The 23,683-nt window shown below is 41.3% G+C and overlaps 2 protein-coding genes across 3 annotated transcripts in view; one reads left to right on the top strand and one right to left on the bottom strand.

Annotated features, from left to right (window-relative positions):
- THAP9 (THAP domain containing 9) overlaps positions 1-9,396 on the top strand; it is a 35,486-nt gene extending 26,090 nt beyond the window's left edge. Inside the window, exons 7-10 of the mRNA XM_083183125.1 lie at positions 197-965; positions 1,588-1,760; positions 4,867-5,012; positions 6,371-9,396. Coding sequence (XP_083039251.1) covers positions 197-965; positions 1,588-1,760; positions 4,867-5,012; positions 6,371-7,104 — 1,822 coding nt within the window. The 3' untranslated portion in view covers positions 7,105-9,396. The remainder of the gene's footprint in view (positions 1-196; positions 966-1,587; positions 1,761-4,866; positions 5,013-6,370) is intronic.
- A 2,747-nt stretch (positions 9,397-12,143) lies between these two features.
- Positions 12,144-23,683, bottom strand: part of OPTN (optineurin) — a 62,019-nt gene continuing 50,479 nt past the window's right edge. For both annotated transcript variants that reach the window (XM_083183127.1, XM_083183128.1), the window contains exons 9-14: positions 22,559-22,708; positions 21,072-21,144; positions 19,651-19,809; positions 17,382-17,515; positions 15,763-15,845; positions 12,144-12,601 (exon numbers count right to left, since the gene is read on the bottom strand). In XM_083183127.1, coding sequence (XP_083039253.1) covers positions 12,489-12,601; positions 15,763-15,845; positions 17,382-17,515; positions 19,651-19,809; positions 21,072-21,144; positions 22,559-22,708 — 712 coding nt within the window. In that variant the 3' untranslated portion in view covers positions 12,144-12,488. The remainder of the gene's footprint in view (positions 12,602-15,762; positions 15,846-17,381; positions 17,516-19,650; positions 19,810-21,071; positions 21,145-22,558; positions 22,709-23,683) is intronic.

Genomic DNA, 23,683 nt, shown 5'->3' on the forward strand with positions numbered 1-23,683 from the left:
AGAATAAACTGAGAGGATGGGAGTGATAAAGATGTGAATTAAATCATATTACGAATTATACATTCTGTGAGTCTTTTGAAACGTTCAGATTGAGCTGTATCTTGATCTAACCACAACTCTCATAATATACATTTATATTTGCGGTGATCATACTATTTTTATTTCTGAGTCACTTTATACAATCTTCTATCTCTAGGTGGCTGAAGTCAAACAGAGAGGGGCCTGGACTTAATTCTTCAGTCATAGAAGCATTGCTACAGAAAAAGCAAACGCACCCACATCTGTATACACGGACATGTATTGTGGTGGATACATTGTCTATTCAACAAAACGTTTCCTTTGAGTCACAGAGCAATGAGTTTGTCGGATTTGTGAATTTAGGATCAGGAGCAGTTGGAAGTGGAAGCCAGGAGATTGCCAATGAAGTGCTGATGTTCATGCTTGTGGGAACAGCTGGCCACTGGAAATCCGTTGTTGCCTATTTTTTTGTCAAATTCTTAACCCCGCAAGCACAAAAACAACTTCTTGTCCATGTTCTGCAGGAACTGTGTGAGAATGACTTTGAGGTAGTTGCAGTATTGATGGAACGTTGTTCTCGTAATGAGGAAATGTGCACTTTGCTTGGCTGTACGTTCACAGATCCCTGCCAGCCACAGTCTCATTTCTCTTTGCCCAATAGTGATTACAAGCATTATGTTTTGTTTGACATGGGTTATGAACTACAAACTGTCACTGATGCAATAGAGAAGCTTGGTTGTATACAAAGTGAAGATGGAGTAATTACGTGGCAGTATATAAATTATATCATGAACATACATAAAACGACTAGAGTGTTTGCTCAGTTTACAAAAATGCCATTGTTGGTAAACAAGCTAAGTCACACCATTGCCACTGCACTAAGCTTTGTTCAGGAGTTACAGTCTGAAGAATTTGATGGGTTCCAGGCCATCGTAAGTTTTATTAAGGTAGGTTTCTTTATTTACACACTGTCATATTGATTTTCATTTTAAAGGATGTATCGGACAGAAAATCAATTGTAAATCAATTCTGCTATCAGACATTTGGGGACAAGAACCCCTTGCTGAACAGAAGTATGTATTTAGTAAAAAGTGTATCTAAAGATCGAACACAAGTGCTCAACATGCAGACTGTACGTTGTGGAACTACACACCCCAGCATGCTCTGCCAGTTTTGGCATTCCTTGATCCATTCTGGGATGTGACATCAACTGAAAGGCTGAATGTTGTGAGCACCCCTGGAATAGAATGTTTAACAAAAGCCAAGATTAGAACTTGTATCTGATAATCTAGGTCTGCATCTTCCATATTAAGAAACGTCAAGAAGCATTCAGATGAGCAAAGTTTTTTTTAGCTGCAACCTGTTAATATCTTCAAAAGGACAAAGTACCGTTTTCTGGTACATTTTTGGAAAATAATGTTAAGCTGTTGTAATGACTTGTGTAAAGGCGACACTTAAGTGTTGAATTTGCTAGATGTGTTTCCTACGACAGTATTGATTTTATTGTAAAATGAATTGGGGTTGTGAGCTACTGGTATGCCTAACATGTTGCTTCATTTACATTTCTAGATTATTGGTAGGTTGTTTGACATCTGTAATAGCAGCAGCGTAAGGATACAAGGTGACAAAGGCCCTATAAATCATATCAACCTAGAAGAAAAACTCCAGGTCCTGCAGGAGACTCGGGAATACCTATTAACTCTCATGACATGTGACAATGATTTCCTTTTTCAAACATCAAGGTAACCATCTGCGCAATCAAACAAATGCTGTTCTTAAATGGATTTTATTGAAATATGTGTTATTGTAGTTATGTCTATTGGACTATGGGTCATAGGGTTGTTGGAACTTAGGCCGGCAGTCATTAGGTTGACATGATCATTAGGTAGACACAAGCATTAGGTCACATGGAAAAGGTAGACATGAGTTTTTCATTTTTTTTTGTGTCTGTCGACTTAAGTTGACATGGCTACCGAGTATACCGCTTATATTAGGTTGACATGCATTGGGTTGACCACTTATGGTCAACATATGAAATAGGTCAACATGGCTAAGGTTAACATGGTTTTAGGGCCACACAAGCATTAGGTCAACAATGGCTAGGTTGACCTGAGTTTTCACAGGGTTTTTTTGGCCCAATTGTCACCATAGACACCATCAAAGTGTACCGCTGCGCTCGCCGAGCTTATAGTCGCCCTCCACACCCTAGTGGATGGCAGGGCATGATAAACTGCCTGCTCAAAAACAAAACCATGAAAACTTATGTGGACCTTTTTACTGTCGACCTAATGCTTGCATCCAACTATGTCAACCTGTTTCAGATGTCTACCTAAGCCACAGTCCCATTCAGTGGTCGACAATGCATGTCGACCTATTATGTATGGGCCTAATTACTATATACCCAAAGTTATAAGAAACAAAGTAAAATTAGAATGATAGTAATAAGATGATGTTTGTGGATTTGGGTGATCTTGCACTACTTTTATGTGTTATATCTATGATGATGGCTATTATTATTATTATTATTATTAGTAGTAGTAGTAGTAACACTTACATTTCGGGGAGAAGTATGCATTTTTTCCCAATTGTGGCCTAAGATGACACATAAGTACGCAATTTTGGAGATCCAATATTCAATTGTTGTTTTTTCCCTTTTTCACACCTATTATCCTTCTTTTTTCACACACATTTATATGTTGTGATAATAGAGGGATATTAAATTCTTCCTCGTCTTTTAAAACTTTAGTTTTTTTTTTTTTCAGTCATTTTCAATGGTATTTCAATGGTATTGGTGATTTGGTCATTTTCTCCTCTTTCTATTCACTACTTGAGTAGTGTGATAAGTGTTTTTTTTTTTTTATGAATGTTTTATTTAATGTGTTTTTCTTTTTTTTTATTTATAAGAGGTTAATGATAAACTTAAAAAAAAAAAAAAAAAAAAAAAGAGTATAGGCACACATCTCCCTCCCATAGAGTATATGCACAACCCCCACATAGAGTGTACGCACACCGGCAACATGCTATGCTGGATACACTGTTATATTCTTCCTCCATGTTGTAGTTGATGTAGTGCATGAAATATAGCCTGTCTGCACATGTCGGCTCAAAAAAAACCATATCGTTGTTTTGACTGTCTACCTTTTCATTGTCGACGTAATGCTTGTGTCAACCTATACCATGTGTCAACTTTCAGCGGTCAACCACCACCCCCCCCACCCCAACTCAACGGTCAACCCCCACACAGCGGCTCGTCGTCTCTCCTGTGGGCGGCATGCTGCAGCGCACGTCCTCTGCTCTACATGGCGGCTCTCTGAATGTGGCACCCACTTGCTCTGCTCTTCTTCCGTGGTGGCTCCCTGAATGTGGCACCTACTTGCTCACACATTTGCTTTTCAGAATCACAGCGCTAGACACATAAGGGTGTAGTCAGACAAGGACCGCGTGAATTAAATGGCATCTGCTTAACAGGGGGTGGTTGCTGTTATAATGGAGACAAATTTGTATGGCCAGGCAGAGGGCAGGGTAAACTTGCGGGCATCATTAGGGGCAGCCTATGGGCTGCAATGGGGAAAAGGTAGATACAAAAATACTTATCTTACCTTACACCCGGAAAACCATTTTTTGGTAAATATCACATTTTTTTGAGGGCAAAATCTTTTTGGGTCGCTCACTCTCTGTAGCATATTGGGGTAATGTTGGTCTCGGGTCAGTGGGATGTGTGCATTTAGAACAGGCACATCGGCACATGTCTGCTCCAAAAAAGTGAAAAACCCCATGTCAACTTTTTGACTGTCAACCTAATGCTTGTGTTGACCTTCTTGCATGTCGACCTTTTTGCTGTCTACCCATTGTCCGGATATCGAATTAATAGACTACATTTTAAAATGTAGATTCTGCTCCCAAATTGGCTGCTCAGGCTGCGTGTTTGTGGCTGAAAGGTGCTATAAGGTGCATACACATGGTGCTAGTTCAGTCCCGTTTCTAAGTGATCTAACTAGATAGCTTAGAAATGGTGCACTGATCGCTCTGTGTGTATACCCTGCAGCGATGGCGATGTACGGTCCTGCGTGCTGGAAAGCCAGTTCTAGATCACAGGGCTTTGCCCATCAAAAATAGGCAAAGCCCCACTCAGCACAAAGCATACTGAGCAATCATGTTTAAACCAGTCGCTCAGCATGGGTTGCCAATGACTGATGCCCTTTTATAAAGGAAATGTATACATATAAAAATGCATACTTCACCATTATGAACCTTTTGCAGCGTTATTCTAACTAAATAACGGTAGCACCCTTTAATAACCTATCACAAAAGCTGTGCAGCTAATGCAGACATATTAATATCATAAGAAATGTTTCCCATGTTTTCTTTCATTTATCTGGTTACTACTGTACCAGCATGGAGTCTGCGACAGAGCGGATACTAAACATTGGGCAAAGATAACCAATATAAATACTTAATTTTAGGAGTTGAAAGGAAAATAGCAGAAGCACATGTACAAGCTGGAATTATCTTGAGGTATGAATTCATGTAACTAGTTGTGTTCCATCAACAAATCAAATAAATGTTTTAATTCTATTCCCATTTTACTAGTACAGTATGCAACATGCTTTACAGGGGTAAATTTATTAAGCTCGGTGAAGTGATTAGTGTCTGTTTTTTATAACCCAGCCAATCAGCTCCTACCTGTCATTTTTCAAACCAAGCCTGTAACTACACAGTTAGGAGCTGATTGTCCGGTGATAAAAACCAGACACTTTTATCATTTCACCGAGCTTAATAAATCTGCCCCGCAGTTTTTTATGACATGAATGTGCTTAGAGAGGTCATAAGTGATGTCTTTCTTTTCAGCTCATGGTGCACGGTTGGTCTCCTTGTGAATATTACTTCGTTCACAGAACTGTTGCCATATTTGTTGCTGGACCAAGAATATGTCACCACTGACAGGTTCCGGGCAAATCAACTCAAAGAGTTTTTTAACAGTGTCAGTAATGCAGGTGGGTGCTGTTTTGCATTAACTTGATGGGTTTTATTTGGGGGGGGGGGGGTGTAGGATAATGGTTAATTATTTATTTAAGTTAATCTAAGTAAAGAACACATCCTATCACTACAAGTTTCAAATCGCATATTTGAATATTTGAGGTGGTATAATTACTAACTTTCAATCTAAAGCAAAACATATTTACTAACAGATGATTTTTTCTTTAAATTTTTTAAATGTTTGTAAATGTGGAATTTATAAAATAAAAATGGACCCTTTAGTAAATACCCCTATAGAAGGCCTGGACACCCAATGGCTCTGCAGCTATAGCGGAACTACAAGTCTCGGCATGCAACAGCTGGCGAGTCACGGGTTGGCCAGGCCTGCCCTAGAGTGTGTGAATGACATACCATTTTCAGACAGCAAATGCCGGGTCGCACATGGGATTAGGACATTTACAGTCTGAAAGCTCCGCATCCAACCCTGCTTATTGCCGGGCCAGTGACATCACATGGGGCGGAGAGTCACCAGGGGCTTGGGAGGAGGCAGCACTTGGCGCTAACAGTGCTGCCTCCTCCATAAGGTGAACGGGACCAGGGTTGCTCAACCCAGGCACCCGTTCACACTGCACTTGACACGGGTCAGAGCCGTGTTCAACCCTTGTCATCACCAGGGTTGAACTCCAGTTTTGCTCGACCCAAGGTGGCCCTTTCAGACCGCACCTAGGCCCGTGTTGGGGCTGCAAGAACATGACAATAACCCAGGTCTAGAGTGTGGTCTGAAAGCTGTATTACTATTACCTCCATTATGCAATCTCTTTTTTGATACTAAAAAAATATTAGGATGCTTTCAATGTCTGAAATGGTGCGTAAGCTTAGTGCATTGGTTTTGTTCCAGTGGCTAAGCGTTATTAGGGTGGAAGCTAAGGGAATGTATTTAGCACTTGTGGCAGGGCAAGTGCCACCATCTGACTCATTACAGTGCACGCACCATAGCTGCTGCATGCAATTACTCTTTCTTTACAGTATGTATGGGTGTAAATCTATTTACTTAATTTATAATATCTATGTACAGTATTATGCTCCTTGTCAAGGGTTTGATACGAAATTCCGGTTTTCAAAATCCCAACAAGGGGGCTACGTGGATTGCCCCCCCTTGCAGGCTCGCCACACTAATTTATTCTCCCTCTATGGGTGTCGTGGACACCCACAGAGGGAGAAAGTGTCTGAATTTTGGCGGTCAGGATTTTAAACGCCAGAATTATGACTGCATCCAGAGTAAAATTCCAAACCATGTTACCAGGAAGTGCTTTCTCTTATATTCTCATATGTTTGCACTGAGTATTGTCAATTTCATGTTTGTCCCTTACTTTAGGCAGCTCCCCTCCTACAGCGCTTGATGTAAAGCTTGCAGTAGAAAAGCTGTGGCCACAGGGAAGATTACTAGATATGTATGTGGAGAATAAGGTCTGCTCAATGCACACAAATATTGGACGAAGTTACCCTGGTTATCTGCAGCACCTTCCATGTCCATTTGAGGAGACCAGTATTCGACTTTCTGGACATTTCTATTCATCGCCCTTGCTAGAGGTGGTTCTCCACAATTCGGAAGTGTACATTGCAGGCTGGGTTGTAAGGAAAGCTTACAGCCAGCTCTGCTGCAATAAGTGCAGATGGGCACTTGTTAGTGATAGTAACCCACAAGACTTTACAAGCTCTTACCACTTATTGCAAGTTAAGGAAAGCACCACTTACTTTGTGCCATCAAATGGAACAGTCAAAACTGTGCAAACAGCAGAGAAGGAATTGTATCGCATGCTGAAATATGGAAATACTCGGCAAAGGACTTCTGCACTCAAATTGGAATACCATGTACTGTCAGCATTGGGTTCAATAGATATATTTAACCTTAAAGAACACATTGGACACACAGAGTTGAACATTGATAATCATCACTTTCAGTTGGTCCGTCTGATTACCTCTGTGTACTATGCACTTAAAAAAAATTATATCACCAAAATAACAAGAGCACATAATCAGCAAGCTGTTATAAGAAAAACGCTAATGAAATCTCAAGGTTTATGCTCATTAAACTTTCCCCAAAATTGATGTTTGGGATGAACCACTTTGCGCTTTTTCAGCAAGTTTAGCTCTTTGGGCACTGCTGATGCGTTCCAGTCTAATTACATTGTGGAAACAGCATATTGCCTAGATGTACAGGCAGATGAAGTTATATGTATTAAATATAGAAATGGGTGAACAGATATTGAGTTTTAATGCTGTTCTCTTATCACTGCTGCCTGACCCACATGCTGTCCAAGTCATCTTTATTGGTAGTCTCGGGAGTGGCAGGGAAGTGTTGCCTATCATTCACTTGCCCTGGACACCAAGCTACACTAATACAGATCATAGCTATCGAATGCTTTGCTTTTAACAGGTCACTTTTACCCTTCTAAAGAAACCCGTTCAGAATTGACATGCTGAAATTATGATAACATTTAAGTCTGCTGAACTTAGTTGGGTTTACTTCTGCTAAATATGAAATATTCCTTCATTGAATGATGAGAATAATGTGCTGCATTCATGCATTACTTCTGAGTGAAGTACTACAATAGAGCCTGATTAATATTTGTAAGTAAAACAAGTATCTGTGCCTAGAACAAACAATGTTGCCATATAAAGAGAGAAATACATGTTTTCTGTGCAGGGTAAATACTGCTTTTTCATGTAGCCACAAATGTTACACCTCTTTATTTTGACACTGTAATGTTGATTTGTTTTAACACACCAACACATATTTAAATCTGTCCCACCTGCAGTGCAACATTGTTTGGTTCAGTTGCTTATTTTTTTTTTTTTTTTCTTACAAACATGAATTAGGCAAATACAGTAGTTCTCCAACATACAATTAGTGAATCTCTGTTTTTACCCTGATATATTACTATAGGACTGAATGATCCTTGGATTATCCCCAAATGCATTTTTTGCTTTACTCATTGCTCATTTAAAGCTGGATACAAACTAAACAATGACCCTTATTCTGGTTCACTTGCAAAGGCAAATTCCTTCTCAAATGAACAAAAACCATGTGCACTGCAGGTGGGGCAGATGTAACATGTGCAGAAAGATTTAGATTTGGGTGAGTTATTTTGTTTCTGTACAGAGAAAATACTGACTGCTTTATTGTTACACTGCAATATAGATCTCACGTTAAAGTAAAACCCCACCCAAATCTAATTCTCTCTGCACAAGCTACAACTGCCCCACCTGCAGTGCATGGTTTTGTCCATTTGAGAAGGAATTTGCCTTTGCGAGTGAACCAGAATAAGGCCCTATATGTCAAAGTGACATTTCATATATATATAATCTAGTGTGTACACATGATATGTATGCTCCTGTGGGGTTGCTTGCAACATCCTCTTTTGGGCATGTAGCAGGGCATCATGACAGTCTATTTGGGCTGCACACATCAATCAGTTCTTAGGATATATTTATTTCTAAACATATTATTATATAGCGTAGCAAGTTCTGATGTACTTTACAACTGGAAACAGTAATAAAACAAACTGGGTAGTTACAGACAGTCAAAATGGTAGGAGAGTCCTGCTTACAATCAAAAATTAAGCATCAATACACAATAGTTATCTATTGAGAAAAGTCCACCTGATTGCAAAGGTTACGGATGTGCTGCATGATACAGTGACCAAGCAATGTTGGCCAGGGGTCAATAGGAAAGTGTGAAAGAGAAAGTAAATGAGGATGAGGATGTGTGAACTGTAAAAGCCCATACACACTTGTCGACTTTAAGCTGAAACATGCTCAAAACATCCGTTTTGAGCGAGTTGCAGCTTAAAGTCGGCAAGTGTGTATGGCGCACCGATGCCTGCCTAGCGATGATGTGCGCTCCCGCATCATCGCTAGCAAAGTGGGCCATCTGCTGGTTTTACCAGCACTTCTAGCGATGATGGCTCATGTTTGAGCCATCATCGCTAGGTGTGTATGGCAGCCGGGCTGAAAGATGAGACTCTTAGCCCAGCTGACCGCCTGGTCCCTCCCTCCCCAAGTTTTTGACCTTGTGTGTAAGTAAAAGCATTTTATATATCCAATTGTAAAGCACAACGGTATATGCTGCGCTATATAAGGAACTGTAAATAATAATAATATTGAATACGGTAACTAATGGAGGGACTGACAGAGCGGTTTTGCAGAGGAACATCCGGTGAGGAAGATTGACCTCGCAGATGCATTCATGAGGGATTGTAGTGGGGGGGAAGACTAGTACGGAGAATATTGCAATAATCAATGCAGGAGAGGATTAGAGCATGGAATAAAGTTTTAGCAATGTCTTGTGTAAGTTTTGGTCGTATTCACTCCTATTTTATTGCCTATAAAAAAAAGGGGGGGGGGGGGGGGGGATGCAATTACGTCTGATTAAAACATTTCCCCAATGCTTTTTATTGGGCTATCTCAGGGGTTCCCAATCCTTTTTTAAATCATGGTACTAGAGTTTTTTTACGGCACCCCTAGGCCAAACAAAATATAGAAAATAAATATAAAATTAAGTGAATTGTGTTTATGTGATCCTTAGGTTCAGTTATATGGTAAAGGGTTCTGCTTGTACACATTTTATGATTGGCAGCCACCAGCACTGGTTTTGTCCATAAATAATTGACCATAGATCATTTGAGTTGGTCTTGGACCACCAACCCGAGGCACCCCTGGGAGCCAGGGCACACAGTTTGGGAACCACTGGACTATCCAATTAAAAATCACCTGATAAGACACACTTTCTTCCCAAAACAGGGAATCTGCTTCCAGCATATGCCTGCTAATGGAGTTGAGAAAATGACCTGTGATTATTACTCATGGGTAATTGGATACACCCATAGAATTTTACAGCAGATAAAACCCCCTTGTCAATCTAGTCTGCCCCTTTTCAATGATCTTTTAACTATATGACACCATATTTTTTCCTTGGAACATTGTAAAGATAATCTTTATACCTAGGACTTTGCCCAAAAGTCAGTGTTTTGCAGACAGTAAACATGCCTGAGCAGTAAGTGTTTAGATGACATTATGCATTTACTTTGCAGGCAGGCCTCTTCTAATTACCCCAGGTGCCAACAGTTTAATGAGGTTTCCTATTAAAAACTAAATTTAAAGGATATATTTTTCTAGTGAAATGTACACTTTGGTGATGCAAAAAAATTTGATATACCCATTAAAACACTAGTCCAATAGTGTTTTTGACAAAGGATAGTAAAAAGAACAAAACTTAATTCTTTAGAAAATAATGAATTGCAATCAGATTAAATTGATCAGACTGAATTTTACAAAAGCATTAACTGAAAGATGTGGTAAGGCCGCTACCATGCACGTGCCTAACCAAGGGTGGTGAAAATACAGTTCTCAGCCTAGGAGGTTATCGATAAGGGAATGGTGGAAAGTTTTGGGATAGTAATATAAACTGGGTGTTTGATAGACATGCTGTGATTGAGATAAGCGGACTGTGTCATAGAATGCAACTGAAGTGACACAAAAGATTGCAAGAATATAAAGGGTCCCTTACACTTGTGAGATTTTGTCAGATTTAACCCAATTCAGATGGATTGGCCCAATTTATCTGACGTGCCTGATGCTGTAGGACCCGATGCACTTTCCTGTGCGCATTGGGTCTAACCAAGAAATTGATCTTCCTGCACATAGAATACATTTTAAGTCAATCAGGTCCAACTTGTCCCTCAGACAAGTTGGACAAGACTGAATGAGGGGAATGTGGGACTCGCATGATCAGAGTCATGCTGTATTTTAATAATTCTAGATAATAAACTGATAAACACCAATAGGGCTATTTCACACTGTCCGGGTGCCGCCGGACAGGGAAATACCGCACGGCTTAAAAACCGTGCCGTCCCTGCAGTCACTAATGGGCTGCTGTGCTGTCTTTCATACTGGATGGTCACGGTGCCAGGGAAGGCATTGGGCGCCTTCACACACCACGGTGCTGCTTGATGATAAAGCCCGTCCCCATGTGACGAGAGAGGCGGGCGTACAGGAAGTCAGATGGACATGCCATTCAAATTGTTTTAACCCGCCCCCATGTGACGAGAGGGGCGGGGCTACAGGATATCCAAACCGCAGCATGTGAAAGCTCCTGCAATCTGGCTAAAAACCGGACAAACTTTGTCCGGCTTTTTGCCGTCCGGTCAAAACCGGAGGAGTGTGTGAAACTACCCATAGGCACGAAAGGATAAACAGCACATATGTCAACTTTATCGATTTGTGCACGCATTTACTACTAGCACTAACAGGCCCTAATGTGTCTAATATACCCCTTTCACATCACACTTCGGATCTGGGTTGGTGACAAATAGGTTTGGTGTGAAACCAACCCGGCAAGTCAAGCCCGGTTATAAGAATGGTTAATGGGTGATGTGGGTTCAGTGTAATAGCGCTGGACCTGAGAACGCGATCCCTGGTCCTACCCAGCTTAGCGATGTAGGGTATTAGAAACCTCCAGTTTTGCCAATTATGTAGGCTACTTTTTCAACAGTGTGGGAAAACTGTAAAATATACTTTACAGTGCAGACCACTTAATATGTTGCCAGTTAATGTCTTCCCTATCAGTGCATTAACTGTATTCCCAAAAATACATACACATTAAATATAAAGAAAAATATGTTGGTAATAAATGTCAATGCTCATGGTATAATAAACCAATTCCTTATCCAGGGATATAAGCCACATGCTCTAGGGGCAGGGGTGCTCAAACTATATTGCTCCGGGACCCCTTCAGACAATAAAAATGATTACAGGACACAAGCAAGTTACTACTGAATGGCCACCACATGTGTGAAGTGAAGTGACCGCTTTTGTGACAGGGAGGCAGTGGGTAATGGGGGGGGATGGAAAAGGGTGATGGGGATGGAAGAGGGAAGCAGTGGGTGTTTACATAATGAGTTATAACCTGTCTCCACTGACACATTAGCCTGATGATCGGCAATATAGAGTCGTGACCCCATGCTGAGGTGGTCAGGACCTACAGTTTGTGAACCGCTGCTCTAGGGAGCAGCAGCACAGATGGTCTTAGATAATTGCTAAATAATTTCCATTTTCTGTTGTACTTACTGTGCAAAAGAAAGTAGGGATTTCTGAAACAAATATTTTCTTTATTTTTATGAAGGTGTGCATTTTATTATTGGCTTGTGCTTTAAAGAAGATCGCTTGCAGACAAAAGACATGTCTATATATGAACCAAATTAAGCACACATTTAAATTATTGGATCCCCTATTTCCCAAATTAAAAGAAAACTGATTCACTAGAACAGATTTCAATCTAATAACTGCAAACATTAGTCATTTATGAATAAACCTGAAAGAGGATGAGTTCAAGCTCTAAGTGGTTTGAGAAGCCATGAGTTACTATGTCGTTAAGAACTCTGATCGGTTACATTAAATATAAGTGATTTATTCTGAGGGTATGAACTAATATATTATGTGATACAGTCCATGACATGGATCTGCAGTGTATCAATGTCTGGCACCATAAGCTGACACTTAGGGCATGTGTGTACTGAAAACCGAGGCTGCTCCATGTTCTCTGCACCTGCAAATAAGAAAAAAAATGCTATATATGTAATAAATCAATACGGTTACATTCATATACATTCTCCTCCATTGATTTGTTTCTACATATTAAATAACAATCTTGGTCCAATTTATATTGTTTTAAAAATCCCAAAAGGACCATGATTAACCCTTTGAGTGCCAAGTGAATTTACTAAAATAGGTGTGAATTGCCAAGCAAGCCTTTTTATTCATGGTAATGACCTGTTATGTTTACCTTATATAGGAAATATAATCTTGTTATGCACAACATTTTTTATTAGAATTTATATAAAAAATGTGAGGGATGCTGGCTTTTTAGCGGACATTTTTCACAGATGTTGGCACTCAAACGGTTAATTCAGTCACAGTGAAGTGAGTGCCAGTTACTAGGCAGCGAGAGGACAGGTTTTTTGGTGCAGGAATAATTACAAAATTAAATTCTTCGTGCAAGTGTTCAAGCTGGTTGCATTTATAGGTTGTGGACCTGATGGTAAAAATGACAATATTTATTTATAAATGCACAAAAGTCATTTACAAACACCTATTGCTGCCCTAGGCAAAACAAATGCTAGGTACACCACTTCTGCCGTTTTTAAGCAATGCAACTGTAGCGATTTCAACAGAGTGAAACTCTTCATACGGGATGCGGTTAATTTCCCGACGGTCGGAATCCCGGCGTTCAAAATCCTGACCGCTGAAATCCCGAAACTTTCTCCCTCTATGGGTGTCCACGACACCCATAGAGGGAGAATAAATTAGCGTGCCGAGCGCAGCGAGCCCGCAAGGGGGGGGGGGGGTCGATCCACGTCCCCCCCTTGTCGGGATTTCGGCGGTCGGGATTTTGAACGCCGGGATTCCATACCGAATCCCTCCATACATGTGATTCATGGAAATATTTAAAAAAGCATTTTACTCATTTCCAAATAATTTTTTTCAACCACAAAAGATATTAATTCTTAGAACTGTGAGCGTTGTGACATGGAAACAGTGGTGGCATAATAGTTAATATTTTTGCCAAGTGTCACGTAAACCCATTAAAGTGTGATGCAGCAAGCTAAATTAATTGGCTTATGTGGTAGGCAATATGGATGGTAAACTACAGTGGACTGAAAATGATGTGAACAACTAAATATTCTCTAAAGCAATGCAGAATGTGATTGCGGTATGTAAATAACTATTGATAAACAATTCTCTTGCTGAAAGTCTATGTATAGAGAGAAAATAGCACAAAAGATAGTGCATTCAGCTAGTGTAACTACTTTTTTGCACAATCTTTTGTGCTATTTTCTCTCTATACACGATTACAGTTACCTTGAATAGCATCCCCGCAACAAAAACTACATAGCGGGTAACATACTGTAGGTCCCAAATACTAGAGACAAACCTAGAGTGTGCAGACAGACATCCTCCCTGTCCTTTCCCCATTATTAAAACTTGAAAGTCAATGTAACCTAGTTAACCAATATCCAATGATACATACATTTTTGTAACTAAATGCAATTGACCACATTATTTTATTATGTAACTTGCACTATGACCAATTCTTTCCTTTTGCCCTATGCCCTTTTCCAATGATAAAAGTACACTTATCCTTGTGGACGATTTTATATGATCCGGAGGAATCTACAAGATGAGAACTCCAAGGCCTACTCCAATCATGCCTAAACTGTCATGCAAAGATTGCAATACAATGTCACTTGCACTGACATGGTCCTTCTATACGAAATCTCATATGCATATGACAGATTCTTGCTTTATTATAAACACATTTCAAAGTTTGCTCCATGTACCCCAAATAGATTGTACATTGGGGCATGATGTGATCATGGGGCTTTTCAGAACCCCTACTGTTATGTAAAACAACTTTATTATGTTACTCTATTTTCCACTGTTATGTTAAACTGGAAAATCCAATAAATACATTTAAAAAAAACACACGAAAAAAACCTTGCACTTAAGGGCCCCTTACACTTGTGAGATTTTGTGAGATTTGATCCAATTTGAGTCAATTTATCTGACAAACTCTGATGTGCCTGATGTGTAGGACACAATCCACAATCCCTTGCCATTGGGTATAACCAAGAGATTGTAAGAGATTGATCCTCCTGCACATAGGATAAATCTCGAGTCAATCAGGTTCAATTTATTGAACAATAAGTTGAACAAGTGTAAAGGCCCCCATACATTAGGCCGACTTGTCCGAAGGACAAGTCGGACCTAATCTACTGACAACTCCCCTGGGGGGTCACATACGATTTGGCACTTGATGTGCCAGGTTTTGCATGTGATAAATCGCATGCGATTTATCACATGCAGTCCCCCCGGGGAGCTGCTGTCAGCGGGAGCCGGGAGCTGAGCAGGGCATGGGGGCTGCAAGCAGGCAGCGGACGCAGCCTGTAGTACCTGCGGTGGAGGGAGCCAGATGCCGAGCGGGGGACTGCAAGCAGGGAGCCAGGCAGGGGAGGCAGCGGGCGCACTGGTCCAGGCGGTGAACTCCGCGAGGGGACCAGAGAGCAGAGACCGGGTAGCGTAGGGGAAGCCGGGCAGCAGCGGGCGGACATAAAAATGAATTAACAGTCAGTGACTGGCTGAGAGCTCTCTCAGTCAGAGAGCTCTCAGCCAATTACTGGCTGTCCATTCATTTCTATGTGCCCGGCTTCCCCTACGCTACCCGGTCTCTGTCTCTGATCCCCTTGCGGCGTTCACCGCCTGGAAGTATCTATTTGCGGCATTTCCCGACCCCCCCGCCCAGGATAGTGCGCCCACTGCCTCTCTAGCCCGGCTCCCTGCTTACAGTCCCCCGCTCGGCTCCCTCCACCGCACTTACTATACGCTGCGTCCCCTGCCCACCTTGGGCTGCACATAAGATTTAACAAATCTTATGTGCAGCCCGTCCGACCTCCCGAATCCGACCCGATGCGCACGGGACCGCGCATCGGGTCGGATGGGATGTCTGCACATGCGATTTGGCCCGATTTCACGGTCCGATTGCTCCGAATCGGGTCAAATCGGGCCCAAATCGCATAGTGTATGGCGGCCTTTAGGGGGCCTTATGACCCGATAAAATGAAACGCTGGGTGACTGTTGTAGCAAATAGGCCTTTGAGAATGGTGTGTAGATTATAATTTTGATACCACTATGCCCAGTGTAATAATTTACCTCTTGACACAAGGGTTGCACTATCACCACTATCCAAAGGTCTCATGGATCTATGCCGCATCTGCAGTTGTTCTATGGATTGCCTAAAAATAAAAAACACATCACAAGGTTTTTACTCTAAAAACAGTTCATAAAAAAAGAAAAAAGAAGTTGAAATTCACCACTTGCTGTTCCAGCTGGCTACACACCTAAACATCTATCTGTTTCGACAAACCAATTGCTCCCAAATGCTGAAAAATGGACACAGACAATAGTTAAGATAAATTAGCTAAAAATCAAACAGATTTCAGAATTTGTCTGAACAACCATTGTCTGTTTTCCAGCGTTTGGGAACACACAGTCGCTTGTCAATTGTTCCCATACATTTCCAGATTTTTGTTCCCACCAGATTGGACAGATAGTTCTTTAGGTGTGTACCCCATTTTATTCTGTGGGATCGGAACCATCATGTTTACATGTTTAGGACCATCTAGATTGGAGTGCATACATTCCCAACCTTGACTCTCAAGGCACACTGAAGCTGGGTACACACTAGTACAGTGTTTTTCAACCACTGTGCCGTGGCACATTAGTGTGCCTTGAGCTGTTCTCAAGTGTGCCCCCAGATCTAGAGATGCCCAACCCAGTTTACAGCCAACACCAGTTCAACTGTTATTTACTGGTCTCTTCTTTTCATGTAAAGGGCCAGTATATTTTATTTTTGTTACCTGTGGGGACCAGTGTGATTGTTTTTATATGGGGGCCAATAGGTTTTTTTTCCTGTGGGGGCCAATGTGTTTTGCCCTGTGGGGATCTCATGGTGTGCCTTGGCAATTTTTAAATCTTATTTAGTGTGCCGCAAGGTAAAAAGGTTGAAAATCTCTGCACTAGTAGATATACCTGTAGATCAATCGACCTGCAGATATATCTAGATCAATCGACCTGCAAATATATCTACAGACAGATTTGGCAGCGTGTTCTCCATACACAAACTGCCCAATCCATCGGGACTTACAACCCAAATGTGCGGCACATGCTGTCAATTAGCAGCTGCACATGTGATCAGCAGATCGCCTGTACACACAGTGCGATGTGCCAATATATCAATCATTGGCAGCCGACACAATAAATCTGTGAACGATGCTGCATCAATAGATCGTCCTTTGAATCGAACTGCCAATTTAATCGGCCAGTGTGTACGCACCTTAACAATGCGGGTTTTAATGATCTCCAGGCTTCAGCACAAATGGTTAATTCAAAATAACTGTACTAATTAAGTCACCTGTGCTCATGCATGGATATCTCTAAAACCTAAACGCTTTGTGTGCCGTAAGGTCCGAGGTTGGAAAGGACTGTTGTAGGGTATGGCCTGTTCATATGAACCAGTTCAGTAGCATTTATGCTATACAATTTAGGGGTTAGCAATTATGATATACACAATATTATTTCTTCAACATCTTTTGCATCACTGAAGTTTCACAAACAGTCCTTTTCCATGATACTAGGTTAGCCTTATAGAAGAACCAGCTGGAGTGTTCCAATCCTGCAGAAATATCTGGCTATATTTCGTTTCATTCTTGTAGAATAATAGAATAATAGAATATGCAGGGATGTCTGAAAAGTTGCAATAAAATGACTACCTTCCCTGAATATCGCCAGTGCCCTCTTTATCTTGTAGTATGTACGCCAACCGTGCTGCCAACTGTTCCTTCTCTTGATGAATACTTTCTCTGGCAAGCCTTTCCGCATGAAAGTCAGAACAGTAAACCTCCATCTGAGCATGACCAGTAGAAAATGCACAGTACATTAACAAATTAGATGTATTGGTATTATTTCATATATTTGCAATACAAATATATATGAGGGGTGTGTAAAAGTATGAGTCTATGTGAAGAGCTTAAACCACTTGATAACCACTCCGAGACAGGTATGTCCTCTCCACTGCAGCTTCCAATGATTCAAAAACAAGTCACATGCATCTTGCGCTTGATTTGCGGGAACACAAAGAAGACATAGTGGGCCAGGCCAAAAAAATCCAACACTTTTCTGGACAGTTATTATGACGGGGGAAAAAAACCTTCAGCTCTTAAAACGACACAAGGAAATGGGGTCCAGTGCTTTGCAAAAGCACTTGATTGGCGTACCAGTGATGGTGCAGTATGAGTGGTACAGTAGCTACATGACCACCATCTGTATATATGGTTTAATCAGCAATTACAGTTTACAACCAGTCAGATTGTGTCTACTCACTGCCAATGCACATCCAAACACTTATTGCACACCCCTTGTATATATATCCTTATAAAAAAAAGGTACAAGTAAAGTTCACAAAATCTAAATCTTGTCCTGTTAACAATATACATGCTTGTGAAAAACAATTTGCATTTAGCAGCAAAATTCCTGTCACTCTTAGCCTTATACTACACCAAGGTTCTTCCATCTAGTTCGTTGTTTGGACTGAAAATCTGTTACGGTAAAGGACCAAACACATTAGCCGATGCCCCCACGCTGACACTGATACTGGTGGTGTCGAGGGCACGTGGAGGAAGGGGGGGTATGTATTAAGTACATATAATGTACATTATTTTATAAGTAACATCTGCCCCACCTGCAGTGCACATGGTTTTGTCCATCTAAGGAGGATTTTGTCAGAAAGAGTGAACTAGAATAAGGCCCTTTGTATGGTTCAGCCAGAAAGATGGAATGCGATTCTGAAATAATCATTCCCATTCAATTCATTGATTTTAACCAATCAATATACATTAGGAAAGATTACAAAAAAAGAAAAAAGACAGAATGAGGAGTTATAAACTCTATTCTAGGTCTATTTGAAAAAATAACAATTTTGTGTGTTTTAATAAAACTTTACACCACATGAGGCCTGAAGTTACTGAGGAAAAATGTATCTAAGGAATTTAAAAGAGAAAAAAAAAAAAAGGTACTTGTGTATTAGCACGGCGCCCGTTACGCAGCTAGCGTAGTGGCGCTGTCAGAATCAGCGTAGTGTTTGCGCGTCCAGCGCAGTGTAGTGTTCCTGCCCGTTTGCGCCTAGCCGGAGCTTACGTAGTTAGCGTAGTCAGTTAGGCGTCCCTGTTAGTATCAGCATTGTGTTCCCGCCCATTCGTGGTTAGCCGGAGCTTACGTAGTTAGCGTAGTCAGTCATAGTTACGCAGTTAGCGTAGTCAGTCAGCGCTTATTACATTGTGTGGGCACCATTGACCATTTAAACCTGGCTGACATGACAGGTGTGAATGTGTTCCTGAAACACCACTACTATCCACGCTACTATCGGGATGGCATGGATACTGGGGGTTTGAAATGGAGGCATTTGCCAAATTAATCCCAAACCGATGGACAATAAGTGAATTTCGCAGTTTAGGTACTGTGTCCGTAAAGCGGTATCCTTTCTCAGTACTAAGTACTTAAACACACTTAAATACACCAGGTATAATTAGTACAAAAGACTTATATAGAAGGTATAAATTTGCACGCCGCAAGGAGCCGGGGGCAGGCAGGGAGATGGAAGCCTCCCTGTCTGCGCCGGAGTCTGTGTGTGTGTGTGTGTGTGGGGGGGGGGGGGGGGGGGTTAGGAGGGCTTCTGGGGACACAGGCAGCACAAAATGTAGCGTAGTCGGGTGCCATGATATTACACAAGTACCGAAAAAAATATATAGTGCGCAAACAGTTGGGTTAAATGGACAGAAGAATTTATTACAACCAAGTATGGAACTTTTAAATCCAAGAATACCCTGTATTACTCACACATTTTGTACCTTTATAGTGCAGTATCCAGTATTATGTGACAAGCTTTGATTTACGTGTACTGTTATGCATGCTAATATAGGGTGCTATTTTATGTAATGTTAAAACATTAACATGTTTTTGCAGACTGCCATATCCCCACCTCACCTGAGCACGAAGAAGTTCAATGGTTTCCACATCCTCCTGGTGTTTTATGACAATTTCCTTCATTTCATCAATCTCCAACTGCTTTTTAGCTAGTGCTTGCTCACATGTATCCAACTTTTGTTGCAGTTCACAGAACTGCACTTTGGGAACCTTCTCAGCCTAAAATGTGATATAAAATAGACATGTATGGTCACACACAATGGCCCCATACTGCCCCCTCCCCCCTAAATTTCACCATACACTGTCCCCCATAGTAATTCAACACATTTCCCCCTTCCCAGTATTTCCACCACACACTGCCCTAATACTAGCCCACACATGCCCCCCACCCTCCAGTAATTCCACCACAAACTGCCCCCATAGTAATTTGACAAATCCCCCCCCCCCCCATCCCCACATAATCCACCACACACTGCCCCCATAGTAATGGCACACTCTGTCCCTCATAGTAATTCAAGTCCATGTCTCCATAGTAATGGAACCTGTAGTTTCCCATAGTAATTCACCCCCACCGCAATCAAATAAAAAGAGCACTAGCCCCAACCTGTGTAGGGGAGTAAAAAGTTTTCCCTCCAGTGGTGTGAACACTGAGGTGGCACGGAGCAGCACTGGGTGGCAAAACAACGCAACATGAGTGACCACTGAGTCATGCTACTTAGAAGGTCACAGCCTGGGCTGTGGAATAGCACTGCGCTACCAAAGTCTGGCAGTGATGATAGTATTCAGGCAAGTTGCATGTCCTGGGCGGCGGCACATCGGACTACCGCTTAACGAAAAACTGGGTTCCTTGGCCTGGAGGCGGGGTAGAGGAGGGGAGGAGCCTGGCTGCCTTGGAGGCAGTTGAAGTTTAACCTCTAGGGTGCTGTTGTTCTCTCCCACTCCACTACCCATTGTAAAGCCTGTGGCCCGACATCTGCCGAAGGAGAAATTTACTTTCAACCTTATACATGTGTCCATTTTTATTCTTTGAGTGCTACTGACAATTAGAACTCACATAAGTCTTATTATTCCCTTTTTTAATTTGAAAAGCACTACAAAGCGTCCACAGCGCCATACAAGGAATATGTAACTTGCCACATAATTGTTATTTTATTTGATAGTTTATCCTCATTTTCTAATTGGTTTACTAATGGTTAATTGTTGCAAGATTAATTTTATTAAGTCTTATCCCCTAGGAGTACTTACTGAGGAGAGCAATATTTCCTATTAGAATTTTCAGTCAATATAAAAAAAAAAAAAACAAAAAAAAACATACAACAGTTGAAAAATGAGAACATAAAGATACCTGGCCATGATAAGCTATGACAAAAGAATGCAGAGTAATTTGGAACTATCGGTAAAGGCAGATATATGAACAGATCCACAAAAGGTAATCCATCCCCAGCGAAGAAACATGAAACACACATACTGCATGAACTTACTTCAGCCTTTCTTAACAGTTCATAGTCATATTTATGCTTGTTCATTGCTTCCTTAAGGACAGTCACCAGTTGCCTTTTGGTATAAAAGGGATACATGTTATTGGTTTTGAGTAAACCAAAAACCAAAGCTGGATGTTAGGGGGCAAACATGTGCTTAATGATGTGTGCTAAGCGATCTAGCCCCAGCAATCTTGCTACATATTTAGTGCATGCACTAAATATCTGAGGCGGTGAAGGTGACGTGCAGAACAGAGCATCACCATCGCTATAGGGCATACACACGAGGTGATGTGGGCTTAATTTCTAAGCGATCTAGACAGATTGCTTAGAAAAAAAGAAACGGCAAAAATTGCCCCATGTGTATGCCCCCTTAAGCCCCCATACACACTATAGTGAAAGATATAATTTACTATATCATCTAGTGTGTACACAATATCTTTAACTATGCAAGCTTTCCCACATACTTAATGATATTTAATGTCTACTGAACATGCAGGTCAATTTGTCAATATACAAACGACCTGCATGTTCACCAGGTCCCGGTCACTTCACTGAATGATTTCAGCGGCTGATATCATTCAGTGTGGACGCACAATATAAGCAGTCCAATCTATCGGAAGGTGCAATGCTCTCTACCACCGCTCTAGCATCCAGAGCCACAAGCATTATCCGTAATATAGGCACTCGCACCAGCCCCTTGCTAGATGCGGGAGATCAGTCAGACACAGCTAGCGCCTTACATGCATGCACATGTCAGGATTGCAAAGAGGTTTATATACAAGCACTCCATCAGATATAGCTGTTCCCTGCATCTTGATTCTGGCCATCAGAAAGGCCTATATCATGTCAGTCTCAGTTCACACAAGATGCACCCCTTAATTGCAACTTCAGACAAACGCACCCCAAGTTTTCCATTTCAGACACGTGCACAGTTTGCTTGAGCAGTGCTTCTGACTCAATTACTTTCAAAGTGATATGGAGACATTACAAAAGACTGACGACACATTGGCATATTCGAAAAAAATAACCTTGTTGCTTCCAACTTTGGGTCAAGCTTATCCCATACATTTATTCCAAAAATGAAATGTCACAGAGCAACAAAATATATTTAGCTCACTGGAAACAAAACACAGTCTCCTAATATATAAAGTGTGACCAATGAGGGGGATATCTAGCAAAGCTTGGGAAGAGATGAAATAACAACCCATCAGCTCCAAAATGTCAAATGTCAGAATCTGATTGACTAGTACTTTATATCTGTCCAAGCTTTATATCTTATCTAGAAAATTGGATCATATACTTATTTATTTGTATGCTCTGAAAGAATACCAATGACAGACAAGAGTTGGTCTACTGCTGTGTGTTATGGATAGTGTGTGTGTGTGTGTGTGTGTGTGTGTGTGTGTGTGTGTGTGTGTGTGTGTGTGTGTGTGTGTGTGTGTGTGTGTGTGTGTGTGTGTGTGTGTGTCATTAAAAAGTTCACTCACTTCTGTTCTTCAGATTTGCTCTGCTCTATTTTGATTTCTGACTTCAAGCTCTCAACATGAAGCTCTAATGTCTGTACAGAATATAAAAGCTTTTGTCTCTCATCCAGAGCAACCTGGTTGTCCAGTAGTTTTTTATCTAAAGACATGCACCTGAAAACAAAACAAAAACATTTCTAAGGATTCATGGCTAGATAAGTGTACATAAATAATAAGCATTTTACTATATTTAAAAACACAATAAAATCACTAAAATTACCTTTCACGGCAACGATTACAGTAACTTATATTTGCAGATCAAACAAACTACAAGTTAAACCAAAAGAAATATAAAATGATAAAATAAAAAAACAACAAAATAATCTAGGGTTATTGATATAGTAGTTCTCATTTACAAAACGCAAATAAAAAGGTGCAAATGTTCTCCTGTACAGGGCATGTTGCAATGCAAAAGGTGCAAATACAACATTATTTGCTTGTAGGGAAAATACTGGCTCCTTTTCTTGTACCGTAGGATCCAAATACTGGACAGCTTTATTTTAACACCTCAAAGTAGTGTTGAGCTATGATGTGCACCATTCCAACCCTGTACACACTATCCGATTTGCTCTAGGATCGATATCTAAGCAATAGCGTTGGACTTCTTTATCAAACTATATAGCGCATACACACTGAAAATGAGATCGTTCAGTGACATCACACACCCCAACTGCTAGCATGCATCACTGATGATATACTGTAGACAGCATTGTGCATGGAGCACCGATGACAAGGGGGGGGGAGTGCATCATTAACTACATTGAGCGTACACATACTAGCCTACAACCATTGGCGCTTTTTACCTATGGGCTACAGCCCCCCCCCCCCCCCAGGTAAAATCTGCCACTGTCTCTGACTAAGTGAAGCCAGATGCAGTCTGTGTGACTGCTCTGGCTTCACTGTGACTGGCAGCGACTTCCTATTGGAAGTCCGACCTGCCAGTCGCCCAAGGCAGTCCCTGAGTGGCAGCCCATAAAACTGTGTCCCACGCATGCACAGTACGTGTGCAATAATGCGCATGCGCCGGACCCGGGACCTGGAATATGCCTTTGGGGCTGCTGTAAGAGGCTGGAGTCCAGCACATGCACA

Source organism: Crinia signifera, chromosome 4, assembly GCF_055691185.1.
Source record: "Crinia signifera chromosome 4, ASM5569118v1, whole genome shotgun sequence".
NCBI classification, from domain to species: Eukaryota; Metazoa; Chordata; class Amphibia; order Anura; family Myobatrachidae; genus Crinia; species Crinia signifera.